This window comes from Triticum aestivum, chromosome 7D (assembly GCF_018294505.1).
Source record: "Triticum aestivum cultivar Chinese Spring chromosome 7D, IWGSC CS RefSeq v2.1, whole genome shotgun sequence".
Lineage (NCBI taxonomy): Eukaryota > Viridiplantae > Streptophyta > Magnoliopsida > Poales > Poaceae > Triticum > Triticum aestivum.
Genome location: NC_057814.1, coordinates 236,749,847 through 236,763,884, shown reverse-complemented (window position 1 = coordinate 236,763,884; position 14,038 = coordinate 236,749,847). Strand labels below are relative to the sequence as shown.

Genomic DNA, 14,038 nt, shown 5'->3' with positions numbered 1-14,038 from the left:
TGTTACTACCAACGACCACAACTACGACAAATGTTACTGCCTAGGTGACGATATCTATCCTCAGTGGACCACTATTGTGAAGACAATCCCCAACCCTGTCGGAGAGAAGAGGAAAAGATTCGCCCAAGAGCAAGAGAGTGCTAGGAAGGACGTCGAGCGTGCCTTTGGTGTTCTGCAATCTCGATGGGGCATCATTCGGTATCCTGCTAGGACTTGGAGCACGAAGAAGCTATAGGAGGTGGTGACTGCTTGTGTGATCATGCACAGTATGATCGTAGAAGATGAGCGTCCTCAACGTATCTACAATCAAGGGTTTCAGTTTCAGGTGAGAATGTTGTGCCTGAGCATGGAGGAGCGGCAACGTTTGAACAATTCACCCAATTTCATCATGAAATGCGTGATTGGGAAACTCACATGCAGCTGCAAAATGATTTGGTCGGGTATATGTTGGCTCATGTTGGCAACCAATAGATGTATCTTTTTTATTTGGCTTGTAAAACTATGTGAGAACAATTTAATTTATATTCGGGCTTGTAAAAATATGCTTTATATTTGGTTGTGAAAACTATGCTTCCTTGTGAAACTATATATTTGCTTGTGAAATATGCAAAGTGTTTACTGAAACTGAAGGCCGGCCGGCCACGCCAGCAAATATGGGTCGGCGCCAAATCAAAAAGAGGGCGGACACCGAGCGGGTGGCTGGCCCAAACGGATAAAAAGCAAACGAATATACCATTCGTTTGAGTTGACGCATTGGAGTTGCTCTAAGTGCTTTTAAAGATTTTCATGTAGACTATATACGAAACAAAATGAGTAAATCTGCAATTTAAAATTTGTCTATATTCAGTAGTATCAAAGAAACAGGGGAGGAATCAGTTTCATGCACTCCAAATGCGACGCACACGCGTCGCCCAAGTCAAAGCAATCTTTCAAGCAAAACAAAAAAGAAAGATACTCGTACTAGCATCTTCATCGCGATTCACGAGGCCCGATGCGTCAACGCTTCCACGTGCGTGAGCGAGTAGTAAATCCAGGGAATTCTTGGTCACAATGGGGACGGGAGCCGGGCAGAGTTTGGTTGAATCCAACCCGACGCAAACAGGCCTCCCCTTTCCAATGATGCGGACTGACCTTTGTTCAAGTGCAGGCTTTCTTTAGCGACGTCACGAGCACGTCATCCCGCAGCAGGCGGGATCAGCACTCTACTCTTTTCTTTTCGGTTTATAAGGCTCGATTCAAAAATCTCACGAGCACGTCTGATAAACCCACGTCGCCGCACTTGCGTACGGCGCGTCCCGTTCTATGCACGTGGCACGAAAAATATATTGGCTATTCATTCTAGCAGACGAAGTTGGACGCGATTTTTCCTCAAAAAGAAAAGTTGTACTGTAGTACGCGAATCCTGGGTAGCATGAGAGCTCACGCGTTCCAGCGTTGCGTGACAAGGGCGGGGCGGTGGGTGAGCGCGCGAATCGGCACGGGACGGCGCGTCGGTGACACGGCAGGGGGCAAGAGAGAGCACGGAGCGGAGCGGCCAGCTAATATTTTCGAGCACTGGGCCCGTCCACTCCACCCCCCACGCCGCCCCGACCCCGAGAGAGGCCGAGGCCGAGATCCCGGCCTCTCACCGCCGCCCCCTCCCCTCCCCTCCCCCCTCCCCTCGCGCAACCCCCCACCCCACCCACTCGATCCGCCCGCCCCGATGCCTCGGCGCGCCCTCACCCTCCTCCTCCTCGCCCTCGCCGTCTCCGCCCCCTTCGTCGCCTCCGCCGCCGGGGACCAGGTCAGCGCCCCTCGCCCATCGGTCCTCACCCACCCCCCCGCGGGCGTGCTCTCTTCGCCGTTTGCCGCCTGCCGAGTTCCCCTCTGACTCCGGGCGCGTGGCTGATTTTGTTCTCCTCTCTCCAGTTTCAGGGTGCGCACGATGCCGCCGCCGGCAACGCCACCACCACGCGCCGCCTTGACCGCCGCACCAAGGTCAGTTCACACCGTACGCGCTGCGCCCTGGTTTTGGGAGCTCACTTGTTGTTGGTCTCACACAAAGGCCTCCCCCGGCCCGTTCTGTTGCTTCCCAGATGTTCGTCCACACGGCGCGCGGCGTCATCGGCGGCGGAGGCGACGCCGGCGTCGAGCAGGAGTCCGAGCTGGGCCTCTTCGACGCCTTCTTCGCCAGCCTCTCCATGATCCTCGTCAGCGAGGTGACCTGCCATTTCATACAAATGCTGCTGCTACTCCAGTGTCTCTGAATTTGCTCTCCTGCCTGTATATGCATATTCTGGTTTATGTGCTTATTACTCGGTGCTGCTTGTTCATGCCTTGCTGTGTGAAGATTGGCGACGAGACGTTCATCATTGCGGCTCTCATGGCGATGCGGCACCCCAAGTCGACGGTGCTCTCCGGTGCGCTGTCGGCGCTGGTTGTCATGACGGTATGTGAAACTGCAGCATCTGTTTGTTTGGCAGAATAGGATCGCAGTTTAGTGTTAATTACTCCTGTTGCATTTTATGCTCTTTTAGGTACTATCAACTGGGCTTGGCAGGATCGTTCCGAACTTGATATCGAGGAAGCATACTAACAGCGCAGCAACTGGTATTGACTTATCTGATTGTTAGCTTGATGTCCATTGATTCTTCAAGCTGGTGGACATCCGGGACATTGGAGAATATTGGTCAAATCATGAAATGAAATGGCACAATATGACCATAATTGTTCCAAAAGCCACTGTTCTTAAAGCATTGATAAACGTTTTAACATCAACTTGCTAAATACTGATCTATGCAACTACCTGAAATATGCATTAGATGGCCACCATTATCCAAAAACCAAATGATCCAGTTTTGATATATTCTCAGATAGAAGTTTAGAGGTTTGATACTTGCACCTGCATTTGCTAGAATCCTTCAGAATTAGTGCCTCTGTACAATTACAAGCCGTGCAAATTCCTGTAATGCTGTAATTATAGATAAATGCCTTTCCCCAGTCCATGTGTTGATTTATTTCTCCCTGAACCCAAGCGAGCCTCTAAATTAGAATTGAAAAATTGCATAAGCAACAATCTTCTAGTTTCCCTCTATCTTTATTTTATTGATATGTAAGAGTTCAGACAACAAGACATATAGAGCGCTATACTGGGATTGCCAGTTTAAGCAGGAATGCACCACTCCATGGCCTACTCACTCAAAACCACAGAAAAGGGTCCCCAGTTTCCTTTAGTCTGCTGACGTAACCCTTCCACAATCGTTGCCATGCTGTAAGAAGATGCACACCAATAGGGTGAGACTGAGATATCAACTTCTCTTTAACCAAGATCTTATATCTAGTAAACCATAGTACCCACCAAGCAGTGGCAAAACCAAATCACAACATTCAAACTATAATGTCATTAAAGAAATATATCTCGTTATGGACTGTGCTCTCATAACAGTGTGCAAACAAATTCAAAGTCTAGCTATCAAGAAATTAGTGTTGGCAAAAAGAAAGAAGCACATTTAGTTACCATGGAAATGTGCCAGTGCTAGTGAGGCTGTTCAAAACAGGGTTCCTGAACTTGTGCATAACTGTACTAAACTCTTCTTCGCCTTTTTCATGGAAGGCCTAGTGCAAAATTAGTGATACATCTGTGGAGATCCGACCACACCAACTTCACATGAGTTTAGCAAACCGGGATTGAAAAACCGTACAAAGGAGCTCCCGTCGGTCTTGTCATGCTTATAATAAGTTGTTGATTACACATATACTCCCTCTGTAAACTAATATAAGGTCGTTTAGATCACTACTTTAGTGATTTAAACGATCTTATATTAGTTTACAGAGGGAGTACACTCTTTAAATCTCAAGTAAGGTATTTCGTGAAATATGCATGTTTTGCCAATTGTATAGCACCAGCACGCAGTTAATTCACCAGTTTGTCTAATACTAACACCCTCCTTTTGTGTTTGTGCTTCAGTCCTTTACGCGTTCTTTGGGCTGCGACTGCTTTACATTGCTTGGAGATCAGATTCTAGGGCATCACAGAACAAGGAAATAGAAGAAGTATGTGCATTCCTTGCATGGCTCTTTACCTCTACAACTGCAAATTAGCTTACTTTATTCTTGTTTACCACGTAAACTGCTGATCATAAGACATCTGTTTGGGTTGCGATTCATTTTCTCAAAATACCGAATCAGACTGCTGAAGCATAAACATTGATTCATGTGGATACACCCTTACTTTTGTGTCAATAGCGGTTTTAGCATCAACTGGATATGTGTATCATGCATTGCTGTTGGCTCTAACCTGCTCTTATAATTTTTTGGTGTGCTAATTTAAACACCTGGTAGTTTTTAATTGTTTGAAATATGCAGGTACAGGAAAAGCTGGAAGCAGGTCAAGGGAAATCAACATTTAGACGTGTGTTCTCAAGGTTATGTACTCCTATTTTCTTGGAGGTACATTTCCCCTCCCTTTCTCATTTATGATTTAATGTTTCTTTCTTGATAACTATGTTTTCTACCATCTCATTTAAGATACAATTATATGGGATTGGGAAATCTCACAATTCCTTCCTTAGTCTTTTGCATAGGAGTAGTATATTTCTCTTCACATCAACTGTCCATATACAATGCTTGATAAAATATGCCTTCAGTGACGCTGCAATGAGTGCAATGCCTATCAACGGCTTTATTTATGACTTCTTTTTTATGATCCAGTCATTTGTGTTGACCTTCCTGGCTGAGTGGGGCGACCGAAGTCAGATAGCCACAATTGCGGTATGACTTGTTTCCTTTCCGCAATCAAATTCCCAACTTGTCTGTTGTCAAGCAAAAATCCATTTTAACCAGTAGCATGTTTCGAAATGCAGCTGGCTACGCACAAGAATGCTGTAGGTGTTGCCATCGGTGCAACCTTGGGGCACACCATCTGCACGTCATTCGCAGTGGTGGGCGGCAGTATGCTTGCTTCGAGGATATCGCAAGGCACCGTAGCCACCATTGGAGGCCTCCTGTTCCTTGGCTTCTCTGTATCATCATACTTCTACCCACCATTGTAATCGCACCCTGTGCTTCCTGCATCATTTTTTTTTGCATTTGTTGGTAAGATCACACTCCGTAAGCCCCGTCACCTCATCTTACTTAGCAGCATGTGATGCCTGGCATACAGTTTTTCGTTGTACCACGACACTGATATATGTATGGAGTAGGGATATGATCACTGCTAATATATACAAGTTGACCCGATTCCAAGAAATGGGTATCCTGAGCCCCGATTGCTTTGTCAATCTGACAGCATTTCTTGGACATGACCACTGTAAAATATATTGATGTTACATCTAGCTAAACTCTTAACCAACTAGCGGCAATGGCCAGCCGGCTTGGCTAGTAGTTGAACCACCAGCTCCACCGGCCGATGATCTTGCCGACGTACTGGTGGTCGTGTTTCGTGTAGTGGCACATGGTGGGGAAGATGCCGAGGATGTGCTTGCAGTCTCTGAGCAGCACGTCTCCGACGAGCTTCTTGTCCCGGTGCTGCCACGGCGCCGCCTTGGTGGCGTGCCTCCCGGTGACGAGGAACATCTGGCCATCCTGGAACAGGTAGCGGCACCCGCCGGCGTTGACGGCGCAGAGCTTGGCGTAGGGCTCGCTGCTGTTGAAGACGACCACGTCCTGGAGGAAGTTGCCCATGTAGCCCCACTTGCAGAGGATGGCGTAGTGGTCGGTCTGGGGCTGGAAGAAGGCGTGCTGCGGCTTGTAGGGGTCCAGGATGAAGTAGTGGAAGTACTCCCAGTTGCCCGCGAAGGCGGCGCGGCAGCTCAGGATCATCTGCCCGCCGGTCATGGTGCTCAGCATCCCCACCGTGTGGTTCTGCTCCGGCGACGCCACCGCCACCTTGGGCCCCGGCGCGTGCGGGGACAGCATGCCCACGAAGATGACGATGGACGGGATCGCCACGAACACGAACGGGATGGAGATGATGGTCAGCCGCCGTAGCAGGTCCTTCTTCTTGTCCTCCATCAATCAAATCAGTCTCCTAGCTAATTTATTATTATCAGGTCTCCCCTTTTTCTCCTGCCTTCTTGATTGGTAACTCCTCTGGGTGATTGTGTGGCTGACAAGGTGCTGCGAAATATAGGAGCTGCCCTGCAGAACAGAACAGCGTGCGAACGTGATGCATGTGTCGATCTTCATAGGCATGGTGCTTATATTTAGAAGAGGGCAGTCTATTTTTAGGCCATTTGTGGAATTGTGGTTGACAAAAGTGATCTTTTGCTCTAGTTGAACATTCAATGATTCGACCAGAAGATCCAAAAGAAAACACGAACAAGTTTATTTGTTTGATTCATGACCAACCGGCAACCTTAAACTGCATGCTCTGCGTTCCAAAACCGTCCTTGCTTGTAAAAAAAAAACATTCTTGAAGATTGCTTGCGACATCGATTACATCTTGCGAGGTTGCATGCATGGAGATATGTCAAAAACTGATGCAAGAGCTTGAGGCATATCTATTTGCAACGCGTACCTGCAAATTGGATTTGGCCGGAGTGAATCACGGCGACGGCCGATCGCTCTGCTCGGTTTGTATGTCTCGCGGTCGCTTGTGCAGAGGAGGATTGGGACGGGGGCCAGAGGCAAGGGAAGAAATGGAGAATGGAGGCGAACCGGGAAAAAGGAGATCGTTGCTGGCGTTGTTTCCAGGGAGAGAGAGGAATGAAAGGTTTCTCAAGGAAAAGCGTGCATGGAAGATAAATGGTGCCTATATATATGTGTTGGTAGCCTTGATGCGACGTAAGCACCATATTTTTTTGGGCGATGCGAATTTATGCTTAAGACGTTTTTTTTTTCAAAAACCGACACGCGGGATAATTGCTCTCGCATTGCATTAGGAGAATCTGTTCGGTTAGCGTGTCTCTAAAGCATCTCCAATGGCAACCCACAATTTTTTTCCTCATCCGTCCGCAGACACGGAAGGAGGCCGCCATTCAACGCTCTCTGCATACTTTAAACCCGCATTTGAACTAACAGGACAAAATTCATGCAAACCGGCCGATATTCATCAAAGTTCGGATAGAAAATAGCATAAAACATTCATACATAGCATGCAACTTAAGTCTGGTACAAACAATGTCTCTAATTCGACTAGATTAACCGAATGTCCAACAAGTTTTTCATCAACGGATCATGTCGTCCCACATATACTCCCCCTTCAGCTTCATCCAACAGTGTGTATACGTAAATGGCCGTCTCTTTGTCCCATGGTACATCACGGCAGCGCGTGCGGACTACATAATGTGTAGGCCAACATTGAGTGAATGAGTGGTTTAAACAAGTTGAGCAAGAAGAAGCAAAATTTACGATCTCCTCCTCTGCCGCCTTGCCTCCGGCTGACGAACCACTTGACAAAACTTGGTGATGCTGGTCTGGATAGCGTACCATCGATACTATAACGACTTCATATTGCGTTGTTGAATGATGTACATGTCATAGGGCGAATGTGCTTTCGTGCGTGAAACGGTTCATGCACTTGCTGCCAGAAGGTCCCCCCTTTGCTCCTGCCTATGAAATCCACGGATATGGCCAACCACACATTGCACAATAACTCATCCTCCATGGCCGAGTAGCTCGCCATCTTTCGTATTCTAGAAAACGACATAGCTTTGAAAATAAGCTCAACGACATTTGACAGAACACCTGCCAGCGTGTGGTGTCCGCCATGGAGGTCGTCGACAGGGGGTAGAGTGTACCTGGGTACAAATGGCTCCACTATGGACAACGTTGTTGTAAAAGGCGAGCGGGCGCGTCGATGCTAGTTGTGGATGTCCGGCAATGCCTCTATAGCGACCGGAGACGTACAAGACGACGGGGGAGATGGAGGGTGCGGATGCAAAGCAAGGGGGAGAAGGGGCGTTGTGGAAGGAAATGGGGCCGTAAGGGGGGATTGGGTGGGCCGGGGATGTTGGAGTCCTACGTGGCTGCTGTCCGGAGTCCCGCACCCCCACCCTGTCTCCAATTTGCAGAAGATAACATGTCAGGACCGTGCCGCAGGCCGATATCCGGACAGTGCAGTTCGGATGTATGCATGCGGTTTGAGGGTCGGCGTTGAAGATGCCCTTATTTTAGCTTACGAGGTGAATGTCCGTGCGTTACCGAGGAGTATGTATAACAATATGAGTGATATGTTTAGGTTGGTCCTAATATGAAACCTTATGTTCTTTTTAAGCAGCATATATGCTAGAATATTTTTGGTGCAAGTTATTTGATATTATCAATAGAAAACTTAAGGTCATACAATTTCTTGATGTAAACTACCGGCATCTAAAACTGAAGGAAACCAAGTAAGAAGAGTGTTGATGTAGTATTGTAGGGAGGCGATTGGTGGCACGCAGGTGCGGGGCATGCATATTGTGGATAGTCGATCTGCGTCGGAAATATGTTTGAGTATATCATCTATCTCCCCTCGTACAACCCTCGGTAAGTATTTGTAATTTGTTCACAACTTTAAAGCGATATACTTGTTCATCTACGGCCCATTTCATGGGTACACATATTTTTATAAACAACAGATGCAAGAAGTGGAACAACTTAGTTGTGGAAAAACCATTCGTTTTTTCTCTCTTCTAGCCTGTCCGTTCTACTAGTCCATTATTCTTTTCCAAGAACTTTTGTCTTCAAGCAGCAATGGTGTAGAAAAAAGGACATAACCAATTTTGTTCTCGGCGATTGAAAGACATGAAACATATTGACAAGAGGAGCACAGATATATTTGAACTCTTTGAGGAATATGTCAATTGTTCTTGTATGTGATCTACATTCAAGTTTCATGTTGGTATAGTGTTGTATATTTTTTGTATGTGTTGAATCTCATTGTTCATGTTTATGCTGCTAGTTGTCTGTTTTTGTAGTTGTTTTGATCTCTTCCAAGCGCTCTTATATTAGACGTATAGAATATTTGTGGTATATACTACTTTTATTTGCTTTCCTACAATGAAAAGAAAAATGGAGGTACTGCGTTTAGTAGGTAAAACGTTATTGGGATAATTTTGATACACAGAAACATACAACTGTCAGAATAAACAAGTTAGTTATGGAAACTAATACTTAACTGACACGTCACACATGAGTCCCCGGTTAAGTTCCTGGGACTAAAACTTAAGGTTATTTGATTGTATTAGTGACTTAATCACTTAACTGTAGGGGAACATGCTACCGAACAACAATTTTATGCTAAACTATCACATCTAGGGACATTATGAAGAGGCAGGTCAGATCAGTGCCACCAACTAGCAGAGTAGCCAAAGCAGTGTAGATTGTACCTCCCAACTAGGAGAACTTCTTCGAGACGATCGGTCATCTACAGTCGAAGTAGACGGCCCGTCTGAGGTATCCACATGTACTAAAGTAGTAATTCGGTAGCAGCAAGTCATCCAAGAGAAGAGCTTTGAGAAAACGTTGTCTAGCTGGAAATGCCATGGTCTCCGCGTTCCTACCATGCCACGTCAGACGGTCCACCCATGGAGATCCACACGTGGGTAGGGGCAAGCGATATGGACCATGGCGTCTCCCTATAACGCAAATACCACGATGGGTGGTGTTACATGAAAGGGCCAGGTCGTGAAAATGTTTGAAGGTAGCGTTATTTCATGCTAAACTTCATCATCAAGATCAAAAACAGTGATTTTGACCTTTGTTGCGGTTGACTTTCAAAGTTATGTGTGAAAACCTTGTGGGGTTAGTGTGCGTGTGAGTGGGGGGGGGGGGGGGGTGAGGAGAACATACATGGGGAGAGGTGTGACGAAGGACGAGCGAAACAGGGAGCCTTACGCCTTTTATAAGCAGGGTATATTGATAGACAATGAAGTAGTTTCAATCTAGTTGTGCATGCTAACCGAAGTACGAAGTGAAATAATTAAGCATTTATGTGCAGAGTATTATAATTGTATTTGATGTGGCTTAACATTTGAGTTTGAGATTTCATGGGGTGAAAACCCCTCTACTTAATTCATCGTGAATTATGAGGATGCACAACTGAAAGTGCAACTAATCCCTGGGTGGTTTTGGCAATTCTTAACAATATATAGCTCATTGAACTAATATTCTTTCAAGATAATCATTTCAGAAAGTTCAATGACTGGCATGGCATGGACTAGAGATGTGGACCCCTCAAAATGCTAAGGACACATATTGGCTCAAGCTCAAGACTCTACATTTTCATTTTAGTGATCCAAGATCACATTGAGTCCATAGGAAAAGCCAATACTATTAAAAGGGGATGAGGTGTTGCTTAATGGCTCGTTTTCTTAGAATGCTTAGTGATATGCTCCAAAATCCCTCAACCACTTTCTCATTTCCACATATGTCCCAAATCAAAAGTTAAACTCGGCCCCACCGATTTGATCTATCCGGCGCCACCGAGTTCATTTGACATAGCCATAGCCAGAAACCCTAATCAGTTCGGTCTCACCGATAGGGATCTCGGTCTCACCAAGATGGGATTGCAAACTCTCTGTTTCCCTTCGTAATGTTTCGGTCTAACCGAGGTGAGCGATCGGTCCCATTGAGTTCGCAATGCAAACTCTTTGTTTCCTTTTCGTAACGTTTCGGTCTCATCGGTTCCACCGGGTTGACATGTCGGTCCCACCGAAAATCCTAACGTTCACATTTTGAACTAAACTAGTCTGACCGAGTTTTAGTATTCGGTCCCACCGAGTTTGGTAAATTGTGTGTAATGGCTATATTTTGTGTGGAGGCTATATATACCCCTCCACCCATCCTCCATTCATGGAGAGCCATCAGAACGTGCCTACACTTACAACATTCATTTTCTGAGAGAGAACCACCTACTTATGTGTTGAGACCAAGACATTCCAATCCAACCACAAGAATCTTGATCTCCAGCCTTCCCCAAGTTGCTTTCCACTCAAATCATCTTTCCACCATATCCAAATCTGTGTGAGAGAGTTGAGTGTTGGGGAGACTATCATTTGAAGCACAAGAGCAAGGAGTTCATCATCAACACACCATCTATTACCTTTTGGAGAGTGGTGTCTCCTAGATTGGTTAGATGTCACTTGGGAGCCTCCATCAAGATTGTGGGGTTGAACCAAGGAGTTTGTAAGGGCAAGGAGATCGCCTACTTCATAAAGATCTACCCTAGTGAGGCAAGTCCTTCGTGGGCGATGGCGATGGTGGGATAGACAAGGCTGCTTCTTCGTGGACCCTTCGTGGGTGGAGCCCTCCATGGACTCGCGCAGCCGTTACCCTTCGTGGGTTGAAGTCTCCATCAACGTGGATGTATGATAGCACCACCTATCGGAACCACACCAAAAATCTCTGTGTCTACATTGCGTTTGCTCCCTCCAAACTCCTCCCCTTTACCTTCATATGCAATGCTTTACATTCCGCTGCTATACTCTTAGCATTGCATGTGTAGGTTTATTGCTTGACTTGTGTTAAGTTGCTAAAATCTGCCAAGACATAAAATTGGGAAAAGGCTAGATTTTTATTTGGTGAAGTAGTCTAATCACCATCCCTCTAGACATACTTTTGATCCTACAAGTGGTATCAGAGCTTTGGTCTCCATTTGCCTTGATTTCCATAGCTTTGGTGATCATAGCCTTGGTTTCACAATCTAGGAGAGTATGGCGTCTAGTGAGGGAAATTACCACCAAAGAGGTACTTACTTTGATGGCACTAATTTTGCTAATTGGAAGCATAAGATGAAAATGCATATTCTTGGACATAACCCCGCCGTTTGGGCTATTGTGTGTATTGGCTTGTAAGGTGAATTCTTCAATGGGAGAGAACCGAATCGTGCAGCTACCGCGGAAGAATTGAAGATGCTGCAATACAATGCTCAAACTTGCGATATCCTCTTCAACGGATTGTGCACTGAAGAATTCAAAAAATCAGCCGTCTTGAGAATGCAAAGGAAATTTGGGATACTTTGATTGATATGCACGAAGGTACCGACTCCATCAAGGAATCCAAATTGGATGTGGTTCAAAGTCAGCTTGACAAGTTCAAAATGAAGGATGGTGAAGGTGTCGCTGAAATGTACTCTAGGCTTGCTCTCATCACAAATGAGATTGCTGGCTTAGGAAGTCAAAATATGACCGACAGATTCATCATCAAGAAGATCCTAAGAGACTTGGATGGAAAATATGATACCGTGTGCACACTGATCCAAATGATGCCCAATTACAAAGATCTCAAGCCAACAGAAGTCATTGGTAGAATTTTTGCTCATGAGATGTCACTCAAGGATAAAGAAGAGCTTCACAACAAGTCTAGTGGTGCTTACAAAGCCTCATGTGATACTCCTACATCATCAAGTGAGAAACAAGCCTTCAGTGAGGAATTGAGCCTAATGGTGGAGAACTTCAACAAGTTCTACAAGAGTAGAAGCAAAGAAAGAAGTTCCAAGTCAAGGTCCTACAATGATAAAGGATCTTCTAGTCGTGAGCGTAATTACTACAATTGTGGAAGACCCGGACAATACTCCAATGAGTGTACGACTTCCTACAAAAGAAGATAAGACTCACCTAAAAGGAGAAGCAAAAGAGAAGAATCACCTCCAAGAGAGAGAAGGAGTAGAGATGATTGTTATGAACGAAGAACCTCTCGCAGAAGCAAGGATCTGGAGAGGAAGGACAAGTCATCAAGGAGCTACACAAAACGAAGACATCAAGCTGATACGTCTCCAACGTATCTATAATTTTTGATTGTTCCATGCTATTATATTATCTGTTTTGGATGTTTATGGGCTTTATTAAACACTTTTATATTATTTTTGGGACCAACCTATTAACCCAGAGCCTAGTGCCAGTTTCTGTTTTTTTCCCTTGTTTCAGTGTTTCGCAGAAAAAGAATATCAAACGGAGTCCAAATGGAATGAAACCTTCGGGAGAGTTATTTTTGGAACGGAAGCAATCCAGGAGACTTGGAGTACACGTCAGGGAATCAACGAGGAGAGCACGAGGCAGGGGGGCGCTCCTGCCCCCCTGGGCGCGCCCTCCACCCTCGTGGCTCCCCTGACCGACTTCTTTCGCCTATATATACCCATATACCCTAAAACCAACGGGGAACAGAATAGATCGGGAGTTCCGCCGCCGCAAGCCTCTGTAGCCACCAAAAACCAATCGGGACCCTGTTCTGGCACCCTGCCGGAGGGGGGATCCCTCACCGGTGGCCATCCTCATCATCCCGGCGCTCTCCATGACGAGGAGGGAGTAGTTCACCCTCGGGGCTAAGGGTATGTACCAGTAGCTATGTGTTTGATCTCTCTCTCTCTCTCTCGTGTTCTTGAGGTGATACGATCTTGATGTATCGCGAGCTTTGCTATTATAGTTGGATCTTATGATGTTTCTCCCCCTCTACTCTCTTGTAATGGATTGAGTTTTCCCTTTGAAGTTATCTTATCGGATTGAGTCTTTAAGGATTTGAGAACACTTGATGTATGTCTTGCGTGGGATACCCGTGGTGACAATGGGGTATTCTATTGATCCACTTGATGTATGTTTTGGTGATCAACTTGCGGGTTCCGCCCATGAACCTATGCATAGGGGTTGGCACACGTTTTCGTCTTGACTCTCCGGTAGAAACTTTGGGGCACTCTTTGAAGTACTTTGTGTTGGTTTGAATAGATGAATATGAGATTGTGTGATGCATATCGTATAATCATACCCATGGATAATTGAGGTGACATTGGAGTATCTAGGTGACATTAGGGTTTTGGTTGATTTGTGTCTTAAGGTGTTATTCTAGTACGAACTCTAGGATAGATTGAACGGAAAGAATAGCTTCATGTTATTTTACTACAGACTCTTGAATAGATCGATCAGAAAGGATAACTTTGAGGTGGTTTCGTACCCTACAATAATCTCTTCGTTAGTTCTCCGCTATTAGTTACTTTGGAGTGACTCTTTGTTGCATGTTGAGGGGTAGTTATATGATCCAATTATGTTATTATTGTTGAGAGAACTTGCACTAGTGAAAGTATGAACCCTAGGCCTTGTTTCCTAGCATTGCAATACCGTTTGTGCTCACTTTTATCATTAGTTACCTT

At 45.6% G+C, this 14,038-nt stretch overlaps 1 protein-coding gene across 1 annotated transcript; it reads left to right on the top strand.

Moving 5' to 3' along the window:
* The first annotated feature begins 1,628 nt into the window (after positions 1 to 1,628).
* Positions 1,629 to 5,227, top strand: LOC123167369 (GDT1-like protein 4). Its single transcript, XM_044585211.1, has 9 exons — positions 1,629 to 1,783; positions 1,909 to 1,977; positions 2,076 to 2,198; positions 2,330 to 2,428; positions 2,517 to 2,589; positions 3,947 to 4,032; positions 4,345 to 4,428; positions 4,690 to 4,749; positions 4,842 to 5,227. The coding sequence occupies exons 1-9, from the start codon at positions 1,703 to 1,705 to the stop codon at positions 5,028 to 5,030; spliced, it is 864 nt and encodes a 287-aa protein (XP_044441146.1). The 5' UTR covers positions 1,629 to 1,702; the 3' UTR covers positions 5,031 to 5,227.
* Positions 5,228 to 14,038: the final 8,811 nt, after the last annotated feature.